This window comes from Euprymna scolopes, chromosome 6 (assembly GCF_053919585.1).
Source record: "Euprymna scolopes isolate OS-2025 chromosome 6, ASM5391958v1, whole genome shotgun sequence".
Classification (NCBI taxonomy): domain Eukaryota; kingdom Metazoa; phylum Mollusca; class Cephalopoda; order Sepiida; family Sepiolidae; genus Euprymna; species Euprymna scolopes.
The window spans coordinates 111,438,113-111,462,298 of NC_136487.1; the positions used below are offsets into that span (position 1 = coordinate 111,438,113).

Here is a 24,186-nt window from a genome sequence, read left to right on the forward strand (position 1 = left end):
TTTTACTGGACATAAAGAATACGATTTTCAAAACATTTCCCATATTTTCAAGGCTTTTTCAAGGTAATAATAGAAATAAGGTCTTTTTAAAACAAAGACCAAGATTCAAGGCCTTTTCAAGCCTGTGTGAACCCTGGTAGCAAATGTCAAGTGCGTTGTTTGGTATTGTTTCAATTCTTCTTTATGGTTTCAGATAATGCCATCTTGTAGCTACAGTGCACATTCATCCCTTCAATTTTTAGCAATTCTTGTAATTATTGAAGGAAAAACAACACTCATCTTGCAGTTCAGATTTAATTTATTTTAATTAAAGAATTTGTACAACTGTTTACTTATTAAGTATTCTCAATTTTTCTACACCAAGTTAGCTTTTTTTTTTTTTGTTTTTTTTTTGGAGAAGCTTACACAGGTTTTCATTATGTATCTCAATCGGATGCCACCTGTCAACTCAAAAACGCCAGCCCCATTTCTCACACTTCACGTCTCTTTTAGATAGCAAATATTTCTTTGCTATGTTACTTTCATTGAGTCCCCATGTCATCTTACAATATACCCAGCATTACCCATGTAGCTATATAGCTGGCTGGAGAAAAATTATTCAAAATATAGTCCTATTTACACTTTTATTTTTTTTAATTCGTTAGGCAAGAAACAATCTTGTCTGATAGTTTTATTATAGAGATTACTTTTGCTACCTTCTCCATCCCATGCCTCTTCAAAATACTCAAATTTAATATTTTTTAATATCTACGAACCATGTTTATCTAATTTACATATCAATTGGTAATGCATGAACTATACATATCCAAATTAGCTGTATCTACTGAGAAATCTTTTTCCTTATTGTGCCAGGAAGTGACAAATGATACAATTAAATTTAACTTTTAAAATCCTATTCAAAATAATAATTAAAAAATAAAAATTTGGGAATAAATTTTTGGGGGAAAAAAAACGAAAAAAAAAAAAAAAAACAATAATTTAGGTAAAAAAATAAATTTAAAAAGATTAATAATAATTAAAAAAAAAAACAGGCATCAGGTAGGTACAGCTAATAATTGACTAAAACCTAGTAAATAATTAATAAAAGATCTTTGAAAATTCTTTCAAAACCAAGGTCATTATTCATGTGAATTTGAAGAAAAGTCAATTACATCGTGTAATGTTTAATTTGCATTTTTGATAACTGAATGTACTAAAGACAAGGCATTCATTTTAAACAATAGTTATTAGAGTAATCACCATTCAATACTATGGTAGGTCTACTGTGGATATCACCAGGGCTATCGAATTAGATATCGAACCATATTCAATCAAAATTGAAATTGATTGATTCCAATTTTAAAAATATAAAAATCTTTGGTGCTGTCTTTATTTTAATGATGACTATCACTTAATAATTACTCATAAATGCTGATATGTTGTGTTTTAGGTATTTTTGGGCATTTCTATTTTACTCAAAAAAAGCACCAAATTCAGATCCTTGAACAACATATTGATCATTTAAAAAAAAAAAAAAATGCCATCAAGCATACTAAGCTTGGAGTCTTTAAAATTTCAGAAAATTGAAGTAGAGCATTTAACTATTAATTCTACAGTTCTAATATAAATGTTTTTAAAATATTCTTTGAATAAGCATATAGTAAATACACTTGGGGGTGAGGGAATCATTTAGTCTTCCAAGTAGAATTTGTTTTCTCTCTTCAAAAGACTTATACTTAGTGACCTATTCAATAGTATAACAATTTAGTGGAACATATGTGTCCTTTCTTATCTTAAATCAGGAAAGCTCATAAGCCACTCTTATTTTTTTTTAAGGACTTAAAGAATTAGACAATTTCACATTAGCATATCATTTCATTCTAAAAAACTTGAATTTGTAGTACCCCCACTCGACCCCAGACAATGAGTAGTTAAAATTCTTTCATTACATATTTATTAAAGTTTACAATTTCTCAAGATTAAATTCCTGATGTTTAAAATATATCTGACTTGAGTTTTAAGTATTCGATTAACAAAATTACAACTGGTTACTTATCGTGGAAAATAGACTTTAACTAGAGTTTCAATCTTTCTCAAGTCTTATAGTTAAGCAATAAAACTTAATTGTCAAAAAAAAAAAAGTAAAAACGTTTTTTTCTTTTCTTTTTTTAAATTTCATTTAATATCGTGTGGATCAAAAGGAATTATTGCATAATTCACCAACATGTATATCTGGTGATCGTCTAATAACAATCCTGTAATGCCAATTTTATGTAATGCAGATTTTTTATTGTTTAGAAAAATAGTGTTTAATCATTTGGTAAAAAACAAAAAAGCAGTTTGTTTTGGTTTCGAAAATATCAATTAAACTTTTTTTAAATTTACTTATATTGACCCCTCTCCCCTTTTTTTTGTAACTGAAAATAATGTTAGCTTGATTTCAGCTATCTTAAAATATTTTAGTGTAAACATTACTCTTCCACACAATAAAAAGTCTGTATTTACTGGAGTAAAGTTTAACATAAATTCTAACCTCAAACCAAGAAAGATACCATACTTTGATAAACATCTTGGAGAAAAAAAAAACACATTTAAAAGGAGAAAGACCAACTTAAAGTACTAAGATGAGCAGAAATATCCTTGGAGTTTTTCTTTTGACTGGGAAAAGTAAACGAAATCAGTTGACAGTTAAAATTAGTTCAAATCACTAAATAGGAAAAAAAAACAAAAAAAAACTATAAGACAGTTTAAAAACAAACAAAAAAAAATGGAAACGTTAATTTCTTTATAAAAATAGATACTGGTATAATAATTAAAAATTACCATATTTTTTAAAGTCATATATCCCCTTTTTAACGTAGGATGTCAGACTTGGAAGTATGCAAATTTTATAACCAATTCCCACATTTAAACATTAAACAATAATTCAAATGTTAAATAATAAAACTTCTACAAAGTCGTGAATAACTACGAAAGCAATTCTTAAAAAGTATATAATGAGAGTTAATCTCATCTACAAAGTTCAAAACTTCTTTTCTTATGGCATTTTTAAGGAATTGCAGCATGTTTATGTGCATTTACTGGATATTATACGGAAACCATTAATTTCTGGAGATTTTCAGTAGCATATTGTAATTTCTTGCACAAACATAAACTTATATGGCAAATTTCATTGCTTAATCTTGTCTTTTAACAGATATATTTTTACTGAAAAAGTAGTGTAAAAAAAATGTGACAAAACACATATGATCTTAGAGGGAAAAATATCCAAACGTGTGAGGCACCAAAATAGTCATAACTTCCTTAATTTTAATTGCATTTAAAAAGTTTTAAAGATTTTTTCTTAGCTCATCAAGCTTTTTCTATGTATGTTATTATTGAAATATTTTAAGCCATTTCAATTTTTTCATGTGTACTGCTAGTTCAATGTCAGACTCTTACAGTTTATTCATAAAAACAAGTTATTTTTTTAGTGACGTAACTTAAATCGTTTGCTTACCATTACTCTCCATATTAATGTTGACACAACCATCATCTTTTCTACAAGTTCAAATTACTTTCATTATTTTATGCAGGTCTTTCCTGCTTTCAAGTCATGAAGCGCCCACCTCCATTTCTTTTTCTTAATTTATATTATAGTTTCTCAGCGTGGCCGCACCCGAGATTGAACTCACTACATGACTTTGTAGTGTAATTCAAATCTTGTCAGTAGCTGAATACTTCATGCTTCGCTAGAGCTATCAAGGGTATTTTTTTTATTTTTTTTTTACATAGGCATCACCACTTACCAAGGCCAAGAGACCATTCGAGGATAAGGGTTAAGAGTGTACAGTAGTCAATTAGACAATATAGTAATTGTTAGTAATGGAAATTCGGTAAATTTGTTAACTTAAGAACTTGTTTACGTTGAACTTGAAGATAATCAGATTGTAGTCAGCTGGAAAGCAGGAAAACGGAAGACAGTTCCACAGGCGTGCATTTCTAAAAAAGAAGCCTTGTTCATGAAATCTACATTTAGGTTTAGGCACAGATAAAGAGTGGGGGAATTATTGATAGTGTTTTCAGCTAGACGAGCGTTTCTTGTAAAAATTTGACAAGGAGGGACCATAGATTGAAGCTCAGTCGAGCACTTACCAAACTCGCAACATCTCTTCTGGGAGAAAGAGGTTGCAGGGAAGAGAAAAGAACATCTACAAGGCTACAAAGTCTATTTTGAACCATCAAGGCAGGACAAGTCCTTTCTAGCAGCTCCTGCCCAGATGTGGCAACAGTACTCCATCTTTGGACGTACCTGGCTCTTATATAGATAGAAAATTGCATCAGCAGTGAGATATCTACTGAATCGATAGAAGGATCCCACCATTTTTCCAGCAGCCTTGGCAACAGATTTGATGTACGTGTTCCATTTAAGATCAGCAGTAAAAGTCAAGCCCAGAAGCTTGTCAAAACATGAGGCCTCCTCAAGATGAGAGCCATTCATTTCAATTGATGCCAGACAGGGATGAGAGCGTTGATGATGTAAAGATAAAAGCGTGATTTAAGATGCCTTAAAAGTAACCAGCTACTCCTTTCCCCATTGTATCACGTGCTCAAGATCAGAGGAGAGAGAATCGGAGAGAACTTGGCCGTTTACGGTCTTAGATGTGCTACCATAGATGGTAGTGTCATCAGCATAAATGTCTATGAATGATATAAGGATGTGATTTTGAAGATCATTAATGTAGATCAGGAATAGAGTTGGGCCCAGGATGGACCCCTGAGGGACTCCAGCATTAATACTGTGAGCTTCTGATTTTTGCCCCTCAACTACTACTCTTATTAAATCATTTCTCTCTGATAGGTTCATAATTGAGAAGACATTTCCAGCGATACCATAGCTGGAGATCTTGTGAAGTAAACCTTTATGCCATACTCTATCAAAGGCCTTTGATATGTCAAGAGCAATTGCCCTAGAAAGGTTGCCTCCGTCGAGAGATTCGCTAATCCTATGAGATATAACTGTAAGCACATCTGCTGTAGATCTAGCAGAACGGAAACCATATTGTGTGTTATTAAGAAGTTTATTTTTGCTGAGATGGTTGATTACTTCTCTATTTAACAGATTCCAGCAACTTACTCATGATGCACAGGAGACTCATTAGCCTGTACTGAGAAGGAGATGAGCGATCACCTGAATTCTTAAATACGGGGCATACTGATGAGATTTTCCAGGGTGATGAGAAGCAATTCTCCTTAAGGCAATGTTTAAACAGTTTTGTAAGTATGAGCACTAGTTCTGGTTGAAGTTTTTTTTGAGGACTATAATTGAAATACCGTCAGGGCCAGTTGCTTTACTGGAATCAAGGTTTTTGATTAAGCTTGGCAACATCATGTACAGATATTTGTATATCACAGTGTGTTTTCTGATACAGGAGGAAATATTGGGGATTGGCAGCCTTGGTCGCAAAGGATAGAATTAGCTACAAAGTTCTTGCAAAGAATTTGGCTTTGTCTGATGCTGACGAGATGACCTCAGGTCCATTGATGATAGTTGGGATAGAGCACACGCTTCTGTTGATTCTGCTTGTTATTTGCCAAAACTGGTGGGAACAAAGCCACTGCTCAGCTACTTTGGACTTGACGGACTGAGCATACAATTTTCTTGTGTTCTTTATTACTTTCTTACAATGGTTGCAGGCAGTCCTGAAAGGGACTTTAGTCTCAATACATCTATTACGTTGGAAGCAATGAAAAAAGTGCTTTCTGCGCGCAATGACAGCAGCACATTCTGGAGAGAACCATGGCTGGCTGTTAGGTTTTAGCTGGAACTTTTTCAAGGGTATAAAACGGTCTATACATTTTTTTTTTTTTTACATGAAGGTCACCACTTATCAAGGCCTAGAAGCCACTCAGGGATAAGGGTTATTTTGTGTACAGTAATCAGTGGGATAGTGTTGCAGTATTCATTAGTATTGGAGATTTGATAAAGTGTCATTACTTGGGGGGGGGGCGGTTTATCAGGAATTTGTTTATGTTGGACTTGAAGAATTAACCATTCCGTCAGGTCTGATACTACAGAGGACACATCCTTTTTAAACATGGAACGCAGAGGTAGATCTGATATAAGCATACGGGAGCTATCCCAGTTAGTCATAGAGTATCGATATACTGTATGATGGAGAGGTATGTCTGAGGATTACATTTCATTTTTATCTTAATTGATACAACAGAATGGTCGGAAGATCGAAGAGGAGACAGAACGGAAACTGAACATGGAAAGCCATGACGATCTTGGGGGTCAGATTTGGAAGTTAAATTAGAGTATCCTTTAATTATGAACTCATCTAAGAAATAGTCTGTTTCCAAATTGCCAGTTTCGCTTAGAAATAATGGGTCTGGTTTAGTCTCCTGTAATTGAGTTTCAACCTCTGGAAGATTAGAATGTAAACCCCTGATGTTGGAGAAGGAGACAGGGTAGCTGGAGTCTATGTCGGAAGTTGGAGATCCGGGTTTAATCATGTATTTTTTCTTGAAACTTGTCATGGAGTTTTGGGATTTGTGGAGTAGGTCAACAGACTTGCTTAGAGCAGGACAGAGAGGGAAACTAAGAGAGAAAAAGAAACAAAGAAAGAAATTTTTTTTTTTTTTTTTTTTGTAGCACATAAGGTAAAGCCGTAACAATTACCCACTAATACGGCATCGAGAGACCCCACCAGAAGCTACTGCATGGTCCAGAATCCATTCACCAAATGGCAATACAGCAGCCCCAGTATTTGGCACCTGCTGATAGAACAGCCTCCTTAGTTCGGGTCCCTGACTATCAGGCAGATAACGTCAGTCCAGATAAAACGTTTACCTCCAGCACCCTTACTAGTGACATGGCTACAAGGATAGACATAGAAAATTTCCGACATCTCTGGTGACTGTTCGCACAAAATACTGCCAACCTAGAATACAACTTTTTCTTCTCCCTTTGTAAGAAAAATCACCCATTAAAAATAAAGGGTATTTTTTATCATGACGCCATCACTAGACGGGGTGCCTACCATGGCTTAAGAGTCCCATCTACCCTTGAGAGAAGGATAGACCGCGCCAGTTTCTCAACCTGGTATTTTACCTCATGGTACATATAGCACCTCGCCTTCCCAAATGGTTACCCATCTGGTACTGGCCTAACTTGCTTAACTTTGGTGATCTGGCAAGAACCGGTGTGTGAACATGATTGTGCCGTATATTACAGCTTACTTGTACATAATTTTGAAGCCATCACACCGATAGGAGAAAATGATCACATATTTGTAAGGTTTAATAAAAGCAAATTAGAATAAATAATGAAAAAAAAAAAAAAGTATTTTTTTATTTTTAAATATATTTGTTTCATTTTGTTTCAGATTACCCTTATAGATTGGACAGGTAAGAATCATCCTTTTGGAGTGCAAACATTTATCAAGAATGAATTTATAACTGCAGCACAAAGGCCAGTTAGTGTACACCAAGAGTTTATTAGACATGATCCTGTACCTACTCGAAACACATGAATGCCTTTGTTGGTATGTGAATAATAATGGCAAATGTTTCATTGACGAAATTTTAAAAACAATTTTAAAACAAAATGTGTACATTTGGAAAATAAAAATATTTTTCATTATGAGTCAGATGATTTTGTTGCACATAAATAAAACCTCTATAACAGGCTTGGATCGACTTTCATTGTCAACACTATTCAACAAATATGAAGGCAGACCCCCACCTGTCCATCAACCAGTTTAAAAATGTAAACAAACTAATGACCTTTGGTTTAAGGACATGACTAAAAAGGTTAACTTATTGGTTGACTGAGTGTCAGACATGTTGCAGACATTGGAGATCATGGGTTTTCAAAACCATGATTTTTTTTTTTTTTTTTTTTGTGTGAAAATTACTCTGGTTTGTAGTTGGCATCCGCAAGACAATTTAAACTGTAGTCGATTTCATTGTTTTGCTTTAATGCCATATAATCCTAATCTTTTTGGAGTTATTTTAATTCTGAATTCAATCATTTTGATAAAATATCTTTATAGCTTTAAATATAACTAAATTTTGTATATGAATGCGCAGATATATTAGTTTAATAGACATATTTTCTAAAAAATTGTTTGTAAATAGTTTGGTTAATCCATAGATAAAATCCGCAGGTATTACAGGATAACTCCTAAAATGTGTCACTCATAGAATTGTTAATAAAATTCACAATCCTTCTTGCAATCCAATTATTTTTCATAGAAATAAACTTCAGTCTACGTCTGACTTGGCCACCAAGTTTCAGTTGTGAATGTCCGACATTGTTTTATTAATATTCAATAAGAACACACCATGATACAACATACAAAATCATCAATAACTCTTATACTCTATTCTCTTGGCACTGCTCTGATTTTGATTGTGATGGCCTTCATTTCAGAATCTGGGAATGGTTTTAATAAAAATCTGGTGGGTGTAAAGCCCATTCAGGATCTCAGATGGAAACAATCACCAAATTGTCCTCATATCTCATTGAACAGCAATAACACAGACTGTTGAGTATTCATGAATAAAACTTGGTGATTAAGTCAGGCATAGACAGACGTTTATTTGTACTAAATTGCAAGAAGGACCAAATTTTATTAGCAATTTCATGGCTTATGTTATTAGAGGGGAGATAGTCACTATCAGAATGAGCTTGACAATTAAAAGGTAACTCTACAATCCCCCAAACTACCAAATTGAGACCTTGAGGCAGAGTTGGTTTGACTCTTAAATTAAGCATTTAACTGTGATAAATATAAACAACTGTGCTTTATACAGATATGCAGGTTAAAAAAAAAAAAAAAAAAATGCCAAAATTTTTTTTTTTTTTTTTTTTTTTTAAATCAAAACCGACATGTGATTCAATTACAATTTTTTTTGTTTTCTTAAATCTCATGAAATTATTTCACAAAATGTAATATTAATACTAATGTACTACTATCAATACTAATGTACTTTCCCCATCAAAAATGAGGAAGAGGGGATTATGCTTTGCCAATGTTTGCACTAATATTTATATAAAAAATTAAATAATATCAGTAATTTAATTTTTTCTAAATAAGTTATCATTTCTGATGATATAACAACAAAAAAAAAAAACAATCATCGACTTTATTTAGAGTGGATGACTTTTTTTCTGGGTGCATTTCAAGTGATCGGGGTTGTGCGACTTTATATTTGCTTATTCAGTTCCAATCACCACTTGGCTTGGTTTTGTCCGACAACTAAGGGTACTTTTTTTTTTTTTTTACTAGATAACTTACTTTTGCGTGACAGAACAGAGTTATATACAAATACATGCACATTGGTCTTTATTATAGGGAAGAAAATTTTAATTTTATTTTGTCATAATTAGTGTGAATGAGAAATGGAGACAAAGTTCATGCAAATCTGCTAAAGTTCTGGAATCATTAATGAAAAAAAAAAAATGTTTAGGTGTTACTGATAAGTACCATTAATCATTCAATTGCTACAACGATTAACTCTTACTTATTTCAATTAACATTTCTACTATAGCTATCACCATGATTGTCTTTACTATAACTACTATTATTACTCTCTACTTGGAGATACACTTTACTGATTCAAGTGAGTTTCACTAAGTAAAAACGTGCACGCTCACACACACATACAGAGCTAAAGTTGTTCAGAAACCAAAATATAAAAATGCTTGTTTGAACAAGAGATGGGAAATTTTAAGACACACACAAAACTACTTTTAGGTTTTATTTGTATATTAGAAATTACAATTTTTGTTTGAATTGAAATCACTCAGTAAAGTGTTATAACTACCAAACAGCCACATCCAAGGAAACAGGGTGGAAAAAGTTGACCAGATTTTAATACAATTTTATAAAAATTTGTACTATTTGTAAATTGAACAACTTTTAATAACTATTTCTTTTTAATAGGAATAGGGTAATAAATTTTTTTTTAATTGATTTGTTTACATTTTAACGTACAATATTTTTAAACAAAAAAAGGGGAATACAAAACGATGCTATATGTCATTAAAAAATGTATTTGTTCCATTCAGGTCTCCGCAAACATAGTTGCAAATAAAAGAGAAATGTATAAAGAGTTTCAATATATATTTTATTTTGACTTTACAATATTTATTATAATATTTATACTGAAATAAAAAGAAACATCATTTAGAGATACATGTTTAATTTTAAACAGGGGCTTTTGACTAAAATCTACGTTAAGTATAGTTCCAGTTCAGTCATAGAATGCCAACTTCCCAAGGCCTAAGGCACGGGTCATTGAGAATGCCAACCAGCACAGCCAATTTTGCAACAATTCAGCTTGTTTCCTTTTGGAGAGCAAGCTAGATTCCTCACTATAAACAAAAGGTTAATAATATATATATATAAGTAATGTGATTGATAATTTAAAATTTGAAAAAATTTTTATCAATCACATTACTTAATATTGAATTAGCTCTAGGATATTTACCTATCGAGCTTATTATATATCTAAATTACAACGAGCACTTTCTCTTTCCTGTATTTTAATTAAACTAGTAATTTCACTGTTACATTGAAATACACTCAGCTCTTTAGACTATTGTTCTAATCTCCTTTAAATTATATATATATATATATATATAAGAGTAAACAGTTAATAAAATATGTTAAAAAACACTTTAAAAAAGAGTTAAAAACATATTTAATCTGAAAAGGAAACACTATATAAGTGGATAGTCCTTAATCCACAGAGTTTCGAAGAAATACTTTCCTTCTCATCAGATGGTAGGAATTAGCAAAATGTGGGATCAGATTTTGCATACAAAAGTATTTGATGAAACTGCAAGTAAGTCAAAGATCTTATTTGATAACAAAAAGTGAAGCAGAGGGAATATGGTGAAGAAAAAGGTGATTACACGTGAATGGATAGTCTGGTGAAAGGTAAATAATCCAATGACAGTAAAATCCAAAAATATAACTCCAAGAAATTTTATTGAATTTTCATTTGCACAAGTAAAATCCAAGGAAATCACGTAATTGGAAGATGGTCCAAAATAATCCAAGAGGCCGAAATCCATGGAATAATTCACAAATATGTACAAGGAAAAGGGGAAAAATTCCAATAATATTAATAAAAGAAAAATAAGATATGCTTTTCACACGGCTGCCGAGACATAATGTAAATAAGAAAGAACAGGAAGAAGAGGGGAAAAAATTTAAATGGTGATAGAATTAAATATAAAATAGAAAAGCAAATGTCAAAATGACCCACACAAAAAGATGTTAAAAGGCAAAAAAAAATATATAGGGCAAAAAAATATAGGTCAACTGAAATGTACAGGTTATTACTTAAGAAAATGTCAGCAAGAGTTTTTAAAAGACACTAAATGGAAAAAATAAATAAATAAAAAATAAATAAAATATAAAATTAAAAAAATCATATATATATATATATATATATATATATATATATATAAAAATTACGTTGAGTTCCCTTAAACAAAAGAAAACTACTTTTATGTCAAAAAGTCGGGTCTCAGTTTGACATAATTATATTGTAAAAATAATAATAAAAAATGTACTGAATAAATATTACAGTAAAAATTATTAAATTTCTTTAAATATTTATGTTAAAACAAAATGAAATTTTAACAAAAACATCTTTATACAATTGAATAATAAGCATTTATTTATGAAAATCAAACATTTAGTAAGTTCAAATAACTTATTTGTTCTTCATCTCTCCTGAATACTAACCTCGTCTAATAATCTTTGCAAGCATATGCTTGTAGGGATTGTTAGTAATGAACATATCCAACAAATATTCTCTATGTTTAAAGTCAAATATTATATAACACCTATAATCTACATGCATTTTGTTTTCCTTAAAGCTTTTAATTGTCAAACATTAATGACAATGGGAAGGGGAGGTAATGGGCAGAGAACATAAAATACATTTAAAGTGAAAACAAATAAAAACTGTGATACATAATAGACGTGTTTCTAAATGTGTTAGATATTGATAGCCTCAGCAATATACACGGATGGTTGATTATAAATGTTGAAACTACTAAAAGATACTATTTTCATTTAAGTTGTTAAAATTCTTGCTCAGGAATAAGACTGTTTAAAATGTTTGTTCCAAATTTATAACTACATATTAAAAAGTTAGCTTATAATGAGTCAAAAAATAATTGATGAGGATTGGTTCACCCATCCCCATTTTAAAATTGTACACACAAAGCACATTAGAATTTTTTTTGCTATTTGAAAAATATCACTTTAATTGATTTTTGATTGATTTTTATATCATCAGATTATTGAAATGAATTAAAGTGAACAAAACATTTTTGACAGCATTTGCTATCCTTGGCCTTTTGGCTAGGAGCAAAGTCTAATATCTGATCACATCTTTTATGTCAATAAAGGAGAAATCTTACACTGGGGAAAAGTTTAATTTGTGTTCATGTTCAGAAGCCCCCTTTCTGAGGAGTTGAATTTCTTCACATTATAAACCTCCCTTGTGTTTAACTCATGGAGAGGCAAGTAAATAAAGAAATGTGAATATCAACTTTCCCTGTGTAATTTATGCTGTGCATGAAAAATAAGAAATGCCTTAAAACAGCATCAGACATTGGTTATTGTGCTTCAAAAATGAGAATTCTGACTTCAAGAACAGATACACACCTGCTGACCAATAGAGTTCGAATCAATTTCACAACAATTGATGTTAAATACTCAGAAAATTGGCAGAACAGATGGAGGATGATAAAAATAAATCTAATAAACCATCTTTACTCAATGGTCAAGGTTCAGAAACACTCATGAATTATTCCTGGAGCCAATAAGAAAACTATATGATTATGCACTGGAAAGTTTATGTGCCTATTGCTTTGGCATTTGAAATAAGTCTTATGACATTTCAGTTGTAAGGGACACTTGACGTATTTGATTTTCTTTTCTTTATACAAACAAATCACTACTTAGCAAGGCTAAAGAACACTTGCGGGTAACAAGTAATGAGATGGAAAGATTGACAAGGAAAATCTTCACATACCATCCATTCAAAAGAACAGCTGATCCAAAAAACAATTCTTTCCCCTTTGTCACAAAACATCACTAAAAGAATGTAAGGATTAAATGACAAGGAGGAAACGAGTTCTGAGTCAGCTAAAAGTAAACCAAAAACTCACTTTCTACCTCCCACGTGATACTTATGAGAAAGAAAACCAGATTCATAAAAAAAAAAAAATATTCATTATCTTCTTAAACAGTGCTATGTGCATAATAATCTCTGCAACCTTCAAAACATGTAGTACTAAGCAGATTTTTTTTAAAATCACATAGCAAAAATGATGCTGTGAGAAAAAATATTTTAAACTGGACCATAATTAAAAAATGTTGACCCTAGTAAGTATTTATATTTGTACAAATCAGGAATACCAGGTTTTGTTCGTTTTGAAATGATAGTTATTGTAAAGTAAGCTTGGAAAATGTAATGACCCCTCCTCCATATGTACACATATCCACAAATGGAACCACAGGGTTTGACAATCCTTGGTAAGACAAAGAAAATTCCCAAATAACACGACCCTTAACAAGATTACTTCTTGAAATCTTGAATTTCTTCCTACCATTAGATTAAAAGAGGAGTAAAGACTACAACCCTATCTTCACTAGCAGCTTCTCATCGCACAGAAACACTTTTAAAGGATATCCATTGTCTCTAGAATGAGAAGGAAGCCAATGCAATCATCATAAATTCAAAGTCACAATATGTATGCTCAAGAATATATTTAAAACATTAGAAAAATGTCTTACAATTTGAGATGTTTTTGTTTTGTTTTTTATTTACAATATAATTTGGATTTATTTTTAAACTGATTTTTATATATTGAAATGAAATCATAAGTGACCAGAACAGCGTTTGACAAAATTTTCTATTCTTGGCCTTTTGTCTAGGAGCTAAACATATCTATTCAAATACATTTCATAATTTATCCTGCTGTACTGGGAAATTGTTCATTTTTTGTCCCTTTTGGAGGAATGGAGTTCTCCATATATGCATGAAAATTATATGCACCCATACTAATGGACACACAAAAACAAAAAATTCTGACCAAATTTCATTTAAATTTCACTTGTGTAAGTACTGAGGAGTCTGATTTCTTATTAAAATGTTCCAAGTGTATTTCACTATGAATTTACCCTTCTGGGACAGGTATTTAATGGGTTTTGAAATAAGTTTAAAATTTATACTATATTTGTAGTTTGGGGATGTCATTGAAAAGAGGGCACTTTCTGTGTAAAATTTTTATGAGGAATTCAAGAGATAGCATTAATTTTCTACTATAGAATTTTACAATAGAATGCATTTTACATTTGTACAGGAATCCATTAAGATAAAATTTTACTCTATTTTGGAAATCACCTAAACATTATAAGAAATGAAAGAAAAATGGTAATGAGGAGTTCAGGACTGAAAGCGAAATACACACAAATGCTTATTAATTCATGAACAAAACTGCAAGTGATTGCTAATTTATATATATAATCACCTGAAAGCATGTACGTATTCAACAATTATTTCCTGAGAATTAAAAAAAAAAAAAAAAAATGTTATCAGTGCAGAGTAAAAATGGGAATGATGATTGGTAAACTTATCACGTTTTGGAATATGAGTGTACAATTTGTTAAATAATATTTTGCAATTTAAAACGCCAACTCTATAATAAGGGTAGAAACTATAAGAGCCAGTATACTGACAAATAGTTTAGGAGTAAAATTTGTTAAAAGGTCAATAAAATTTATGATCATTTGAATGTTAAACAAAGATTCTGGACCAGTGTACACCCTTCATAAAAAAGGCAAATCTTATACTTTATCAGTGTTCACACTTGCTAGATAAATCTACATATGTTAAAATATTCACATAAAAAAATCCTATAATTATGACAAATAAAAAGCACCCATTGCCTTTATAATAAAATAATGAATTTCTTTTTATATTCATTTCACATAGCAGGGTAAATCTAAAGTGGTTGTTTTCCCTCACCACTTGAAATGATTTTTTCAACGATATAAAAAGACACGTGTTTTATGGAAATACACAAATATATATGGATTAAAACCAAGAAATCCTGAAAATTTAAGCATGTAACTCGAAATGGTTGCCGATTTAGAGCCTTTTCCATTTTATATAAATTGCCAAAGATGTAGTTCGGGTGATATTTTAATTTCCTGGAATATTTTCAGTTTGGAACATGTGATGCTGGAAATTCACTTAAGTTTTTTGACCCAATGAATCTAAAAATAGCATCAAATTTGCTCAGAAATGAAACCTATGTGATATAGGGGGGAAAAAATGAGGTGGCTGAGATGATACCAGTTTTTTTTATTTTGGATATTCATGCAGACACTATGCAGCACATCTGAACCAAAAATGGTAAAAAGTTCTTTTGTTCGCTTACAGTGCCTATTCAAAGTTTTTTTTTCTGAGGGTTCAGAAATAATCTATTGGAGGAAGCAACTAATTTTTGTGAGATACAGTTAGGAAGACCATTATATAAAATTAGCATGGATACCCAGTGTTGTCTGGATCAACATGAAGTTCCGTTTGGAACAGACTTGCTATACTAAAGATATTAATCACTTTCATCGTGGTCACTATCAATACTCCAACAACAATTTTAGAAAAAGAACAGATAAAAACATGAAAATGTAATCAACCAAAAATAGAAGTACATGACAACCTCTCCACTAGATATTTCGGCAGAAGGGATACAAAGAGAAGACTATTCTCCGGATATTGAGCACTTTTTGTTGCCCATACGCTGGACCCCCCTCCCCTCCCCAAAATTATAAAATAAAAGATAAATCAAAACAACTTTTCTTTCAATCAAAATAGCAGAGAGTGCCCATGTGACCGAAAAAGAAAAAAAAAAAAAAATAGGAGCCCTGGTGTCCGGGCTTAAACATGAAACGCGAAAGAGGGGAAGAAGACAAAAACTTATGGACACACTATTTTGCCCACACACCCACAAGTGCTTATGTCATGACATTACAAAATAAGCTTTGTCAATGCGTGTATGACTTACAAAAAGAAAAAATGAAATTCCTTTCACTGGCTTGTTTTATTTATATGGGCTTTTTTTTTTTTTCGTAAAGGAACTTTCTAATATGTATTAAATGTAATTTGCTGTAGTTAGTTTAAGGAATTTTCAAAGGGAAACATTGTGTTTGATCCAACAAGTGATACCCAGAGGAAATAACTCAAAACTGTTCTAAAAAAATTGATGTTGGTAATAATAATAATTCAAAACAAATTAAATATATTATCAATATAAATCAACTTTAAATAAGAAAAAATTCTTTCACTAAAAACGGTAACTAACATACAGCTATTTAGTAAAATCGATTTTCCTTAATGTAATATGCACATGAGATTGCCTCTTGAGCGGATATTTTGCAAGACTCATACTATACATAGAAATAAATGAAATACAGTTTATGCAAGTAAGTTTTTAGTATGAAAATTAATTCAGAAAGTAATGGACCTTTTGCATATATTAATCAAATTGTGAACAAACATACAAACAGACAAAAATACGAATTCATATATATATATATTCATATCGAAATAAGTTTTGGAAAATAAAAATTCAATAGTAAAACTCTCACAGTGATCAGATACTCAGAATAAAAGCCAACTTTACAAGATAAAACAACATACAGCAATATTATCTACATGTTATTTTCTTCATACCACTTTCTTTTTTTTTTTTTACAAAAGAGTTACTACTTATCAAGGCTCAGAGGCCACTCGAGGATAAGGGTTAATTAGTGTACAGTGGTCAAAGGGAACATGTCGTAGTAATCATAGGTAGTGGAAATTTGGTAAATTTGATTACTTAAGGAGATGGCTCATCAAGAATTTGTTTGCGTTGGACTTTAAGACAACCATATTGTAGTCAGTTGGAAAACAGGAATATGGAACAGAGTTTCACAGGTGTGCAGTTCAGAAAAATAAGCTTTGTTCATAGAATCTATGTTTAGGTTTAGACACAAATAAAGAGTGGAGTAAATTATTTACAGTGGTTTTCAACTAGACTAGTGTTTTTCAGGATGGTAGGGAGGACCATAGATTAGAGCTCAGATGAGCACTTGCCATGAAAATAATGATAATGCAAGGACAGGCTCCCAACGTCTCTTCCGTGGGAATAAGGTTGCAGGGAAGAGAAAAGGGTATCCCCCCCCCTCATGACTACGAAGTCTATTTTGAACTCTGTCAAGGCAGAATAAGCTGCTTCTAGCAGCTCCTTCCCAGATGTGGCAACAGTACTCCATCCTTGGACGTACTTGACTCTTAAATAGGTAGAGAATTGCATCTGCAGTGAGATATCTACAGGAGAGGGTGAACGATCCCATTATTTTTCCAGTAAGATTTGATGCATGCATTCCATCTCAGATCAGGAGTACAGATTAGACCTAGAAGCTTGTCAAAACATGGAGCCTCCCCAAGATGAGAGCCATTCATTTCAACTGATACCAGACAGGGATCAGGGTGTTGATGATGGAAAGATAGAAGCTTGGTTTTAGATGCATTAAAATTAACCAGCTACCTCTTTCCCTATTAAGTGATCAAGATAAGAGGAGAGAGAATCAGAGAGAACTTGGTCACTTGAAATGTTGCCATAGATGGTAGTGTTATCAGCATAATGTCTACAAATGATTTTAGGATGTGATTTGTGAGATCATTGATGTAGATCAGGAAGAGAGTTGGGCTCCAGATGGACACCTGAGGGACTCCAGCATTAATACTGTGAGCTTCTGATTTCTGTCCATCAAACCTATCAGAGGAAAATGATTTAATAATTGAAAAGACAATTTCAGCTACACTGTAGCTGGAGATTTTGTGGAGTAGACCTTTATGCCACACTCTATCAAAGGCATTTGATATGTCAAGAGCAATTGCCCTAGAAAGGAAACCTCCATTAAGAGATTTGCTAATCCTATGAAATATAACTGTTAGCACATCTGCTGTAGATCTAGCAGAACGAAAACCATATTGCATGTCACTGAGAAGGTTATTTTTGCTGAAGTGATTGACTACTTCCCTATTTAACACAGATTCCAACAACTTACTCATGACATGTAGGAGACTGATTGGTCTGTATCGAGAAGGAGATAAGCTTAAATGCAGTTTGTGATTCTTTTATAAAATTTCCTTCAAGGAAGTATGTGCAAGTTCATTCCCTATAGACTCAGAATGTTACATGATAAGGGCTGTCCCCTTTTCATGTAAGTATAAAAATAGAGAGATTTAGTTAAAATGAAAATGAAATCGCATAGACAAAATTCGAACCTCGTAATTTAGGTTTAGAAATAGATCACGAGAGATAATGGAATGTGAAAACAAACCATTGTTTAGCTTAGAGATAAAATAGTTTCAAGAAAAGAATGTGCGTTGTCAATTCTGTTATGAAAATTCAATTGAGGAATGCAACTATAGGATAATTTAATAAACATGTTTTTAACATATTGGAAATATAGGTTACTGGGAATATAGGTTAAAATCCCTTTTGTAAACAAAGGAAAAAGTTTTGGACACGCATTTCCAGAACACGTGAAAGACACATGTTTTAACATGTGTATGACGTCATGGAAAACGGGAAGTTCTCGATATAGTTAGAAACTTGGGAGAAACTGGGAGAGAGTTTGAGGACGACAGACGATAGTCTGCAGTTGGGATTCGAACGTCTAGAAGCGAGACGGTCACTTTTGAAACTTAGAATGTGAAGCTTTGAATTCTTGACTCAGAAAACCACGGCCGGTCGGGAGAAGAAATAAACCCATCATGTGTTTTTATAAACGTCGTCTTTGTGTTGTAATTCTACCAAAAGGTAAAGTGAAAATTGTTATATGTCTTATGTATATCATGTGTTTTACAATGTCTTTACATATCTACAATGTGAACTCTACATCTCATATCTACACTTCTAAGTATGAACATTTTATATATATGAATCTCGTCATAACACGAACAATCTCTCTTACAATCTCTCTCTAAGACACAGCAACATCCCTCTTAATAAGACTCACTTTTAACAAAGAACAATAACAACGAATAATAACAACAAAAATAATAATAATATAAATATAACAAGAAATGGCTGGGTTAATTTTTTTTTAAATTTCACATGAAGATACTTGATGTGTCTGGGAGTGTTCCGATAAGTACCAAAAATTGATAATTTAAAAAATATTATTAAAGAAGGAAATTTGGTTTTTTACCAAAGTTAACACTTTTGCACATCCTTACATCACAATTGCATTTGAGAAGTTTTATCACTGCACAAGCAGAAAGACCCAGCCTATAAAATCAACTGTAGATATTTTTTTTTTTATAAGGACAGGGGTGGGTTTGAAATTAACGTTTCTTTTTAGAGTACAATTGAACTATGATACTTGACTTTTGCATCTTAAACTTTAATTCAAGCCATTATATACAACCAATTTTATAAAATCAACAGATTCTCTACAGTGCAATGTAGACTACGATGTATTATGGACTAAGTCATTGCAGGAAGGCATGTGAAGCTTCCTCCAGGTACACTGCATACTGAATTGGTGAAATATCAGATCTTGAGAATTGATGGTAAGTTAAGGTTATAGATGTTGGTATAAGATTCATCTTCACTGGACAGCTTATGACCGATGTTGGATGTTGACAGGACAAAATGGTGGCTGTTTGTGGTCCTAGTACTGTGTCTTCCCTGGCAAATCTTACCTCGGGAGACTTTCTCACTTCCTTCATAGCTTCCATACAGATATAAAAGAACTAGATTGCAAACATCTCTATGCAGATTTTTAGAATGGCTTTATAATCCTGGATCTGATTATTCTAAAGACATTGAAGTGACCATTTAGTTGCATGCCATTTTAGAATGGCTTTATAATCCTGGATCTGATTATTCTAAAGACATTGAAGTGACCATTTAGTTGCATGCCATTTTACTGAACCAATGATTTCATTGGAAGGGGATTTTCTTTGACTTGTAACAAAGGAAACCAACTCTGTATCAATCTCAAAATCCTGTTTATGCAGACAAATTAATAATTTTATAAATTTTTTATATTGACCCCCAGACATTACTGAAGTCATTTTATTGGCGATGGGTCAATAATGCATGAATGTAATGAACCATTATTGTTTGGGTTTGATACAAAAATGCTGTGTTGTGGGTCATCAAAAATAAAACAATGCAAGATGCTTCATGCTTCAATATTCATCAGCATCTCTATACACTATAGGGTACAGGATGCAATATTCCTTGATCTAACGAAAACTTTGGATTTCATCTTGGAGAAGAAAATTATAGTTTTCTGCAAAGTTTCCAAGGACAAGAATATCATTTGAAAAAATATTCTTTTCATTAAACTGTCTACTTTGACAATTTGCTAGATACAAATGTCTTATGAGATTGTTGATTGTGTCAATCAGAAAATCTTTGTATTCTTCATAAAGTACCGGCACTTAATGTTGCACTGACTAAAATGAAACTTATCTGGATCCACATCAATTAGTTCTTCATCCAAGAACTGATGCAATGCTTCTCTGCCAGGACAGGCCACACAACGGTGCATCATGCATTCCTTGTTGGAAGAATCACAAACTACTTTTGAAAACAAATCCTTGTGACGTCCCAATTGATGGCGTCTACAAAATGTTTTTGACGTGTGCTACACACACACACACACACAATCAGTACCCATACACATAGCTTACTTTGAATGCAACTTAGAAAATTTGAAAAACCCTCACTTTGAAATTGAGATATTTCTGTTTAAAAGCAGCATACAGTTCATGTAGGTTACATTGTAGCAAATGTTTTTGCTTGTGAATACCCTTTATAATACTAAGTTTTTTTTTTTGCCTGGCATTTAACAGCTGTATTCATCATTTTTATAGATGTGTAGTACTAGTTCTACTCTCTCTGGGGAAGAATTTGCATTCTTCAGTTTCCTGGTAGTTTGAACAGCATACTCTGACACCTTGAAGAATTTAAAACAGTATTCATGAGATCACAAATGTGATGATTTAGATTTGATGCTTTCTTCAATTTTTTTCATCAGATCATGCAATTCAATTCCATTTTAATGCTTTCTCACAGGTGTAGTCTGTGTCCATCTTTCCTGCTTTCCAGCTGACTACAATATGGTTGTCTTCAAGTCTAACGTAAACAAGTTTTTGATGAGCCGTTCCATATAAGTTAACAAATTTACCAAATTTCCATTACTAACGATTACTTTATTGTCCAATTGTCTACAGTACACTCTTTAACTCTTATCCTCGAGTGGTCTCTTGGCCTTGATAAATGGTGATGCCTTTGTAAAAAAAAAAAAAAAAAAAAAAAAAGAATTGTAGACCATGGCTTCATGCATTTCATCTGCATGGGAAAAGGAAAGAAAAGGTGAAGCTAAATGAATAGAGAAGGAAAGGTTTATCGTGCCAATTATTTTGCTTTTATTTGTTTGTTCAAGCAATACTACAAAATTATAATAATTAGTGAATTCCATATTACTTATATATTATTTATGATAATGCATTAAAACATGTTCAATATTTTTTTTTATTAGAAAAGCATTTTTCATTTCAATTATTATACATATATATATATATATATACTAGCAGTTCCGCTCAGCTTTGCTTGGGCCCTATGTACTGTTCATTACTTTAGATGCCTATGTATATATCAAAAAGTGTGAATATGTACGGTAATGCCTTTCTGTTTAACAGTCTTCCTTAACTACCAGAGAGAAACGTTGTTAGAGACTGCAAAAAAATTTTTTTTTTTTTTTTTTTTTTTTTTTTTTTTTTTTTTTAACTTGGACCCCAATTTTGACCCCTTAGCATTTATTCTTTTAGGCTCAAATAGAATTATAAAGTTAGATCCCTGTCCAAGTAATCTATATCTAAAATTTCAAGTGTTTAGACCCAAAATTGGCAGAGGAGTTTGGTAGAGTTCTCAACGGTCAAATCATTGAACTTTGACCCCTTAACAGCAAAATTTCTGGCTGAAAACCAATTAAAAAGATTTAAGAGTTTGTAGACCGAAAATTGACAGAGTTATTTGGTAGGAAAATGTATACAGACACACAGACACTTTCACAGATTACTAACTTAAAATGATTTATTTTGTTTGTTTTATTTTTAAAGACATCAAAACAACCCATATAATAATACAAAAGCTGAATTTAATAAATCGATTTTGAGAAAATTTTGTCTAAACATTGTTATAAAAGAAATAAAATATTTATAATAATAATTAATAATAAAATGATGGACTCCTAAATACCATGCATAAAGAATTAATCACTAAAGGGGATACCAAATGGAAGAATAGCTACTACTAAGATTTAAAAAATAAAAACAAACATAACCAAATTTAAAATTTCCAATGAAAAATGATTAAATGATAGATAAGATAATATAAAAAAATAAAGTTCAAAAATAGAAGATAATGGTGGAAACAAAAACTGTTAAATATAAATCAAAAAGAGTTCTTATTTGTGATAAGTTTTGCTTATCAAGCAAAATTTCACTAAAAAAATGCAAATATATTTTTTAAACCTTGTTAGATGTTTTATTCTCATTTTTTTTTTAATCGAATAAATAATTCCTATTGATCAAAAAAAATAAATAAAAATTTGAGAAGTTTTTGATTAAAAAAAAAACAAAAAAAAAAAACAATTAAATTTATAAAAAAAAAAAAATCAAAGATCAGAGATAAATTTAGTAAACCAAAAAGATACTTTGGTACTTGTACAGTTAAGTCAAGACATTAAAAAAATGAAAATATCGAAAAAAAGTTTAAATTGTATGTATCCATTATGGAACGAATTTCTCCCGAAAAAAAATTTCACTTAATTTCATCAAGTAGTTTTTTTCTTTTTTTACAGCGAAAAAACAATTTATGATACCGAGCAAAATGTTCGATTTTTAGGAAGAAAAGCTAGTATTAAAGATGGGAAGGGGTGTCAGCGCTTTAACTGGAGTTATCTCCCTTTGGCATTTCTAAAATTCAAACCAATTTTTTTTTTTAAATGGCTGCCTTCAACGCGCTCTCATAAAAACGTGTTTTTCCGCTGTAAAAAAAAAAAAAAAAAAAAAAACTACTTGATGAAATTAAGTGAAATTTTTTTTCGGAGAACTTCGTTTCGTAACAGATACATACAATTTAAACTTTTCTCAATATTTTCATTTTTTAATGTCTTGACTAAACTGTACAAGTACCAATACTTTATTAAAGTTTGTAATTAGTCTATTTAAAAAGCTTCACACAGAATAGGTGAAAGACTTCTAGAACTTCATTAACATTTTTAGATAAAGATACTTTCACTTTGTAAATCTTTAAAGAAAGTGTATGAGACCCTCTTTTCTTAAGTGAAATCCTAGAAAATGTGAGAACGAGATGGTAAGCCATTAGCTGACTTAGTCATTTAGTCACCAATATAAAAGATTTGACTCAGAAAAGAACCTCTTCTTTTTTGGCTGACCATCAAAGTAGCAACATGCTTGCCAAATCCCTCATTCTTTTTCTCCTTTCTGGTTTAATTCTGGAGTGACGATGTTCATTTGTGAAGACAAGTTCTGACATATGGCTCTCCTAGGTAAATCCAATTATTTCATATGGCCCATCTAGGTAAATCCTATTTTTTCATATATCTACACATTAGTAATTAGTGACGTGTTGATTATTTTGTGCATTACGTGTAAGTCCAGTTACAAAGTATGGGTTTTTGTTCTTTTTCATTTATCTTTTCATTTAAGAAAAATTAAAAACAAATTAAAACAGACATTTTAACTTCCATTTATCAAAAAAAATAAAAAAATTTTATTAAAAAGAAATTAAAAAGTATTTTTTAAGATATTGTAAACAGTTACATTAATGAAACCCAATAAATGAAATCAAAGAAAATGTAAAAATGTTTCTTACCTTGTAAACACATCAAATTCAAAAACAGAAATGTAGTCATTACAAGTTAAATCAATGGTCGATTTTAGCGCCATTGCTTCAAGTGGTGAGCCAATTGAATGAGTTTCATGAAGTGTGCCACGAAATACTTTCCATGTAATTATAGTTCTGGAAAGAATAGAAAGAATATTTTCTTTAATATTTAAAAAATGATATAGAGAAAAAATTATATTTAT

At 31.5% G+C, this 24,186-nt stretch overlaps 1 protein-coding gene across 12 annotated transcripts in view; it reads right to left on the reverse strand.

The window, feature by feature from the left end:
• LOC145277870 (E3 ubiquitin-protein ligase CBL-B-like) overlaps positions 1 to 24,186 on the reverse strand; it is a 231,556-nt gene that overhangs the window by 145,752 nt on the left and 61,618 nt on the right. For all 12 annotated transcript variants that reach the window (XM_080129838.1, XM_080129830.1, XM_080129828.1 and 9 more), the window contains exon 2: positions 23,972 to 24,118. In XM_080129838.1, the coding sequence (XP_079985964.1) occupies positions 23,972 to 24,118 (147 nt within the window). The remainder of the gene's footprint in view (positions 1 to 23,971; positions 24,119 to 24,186) is intronic.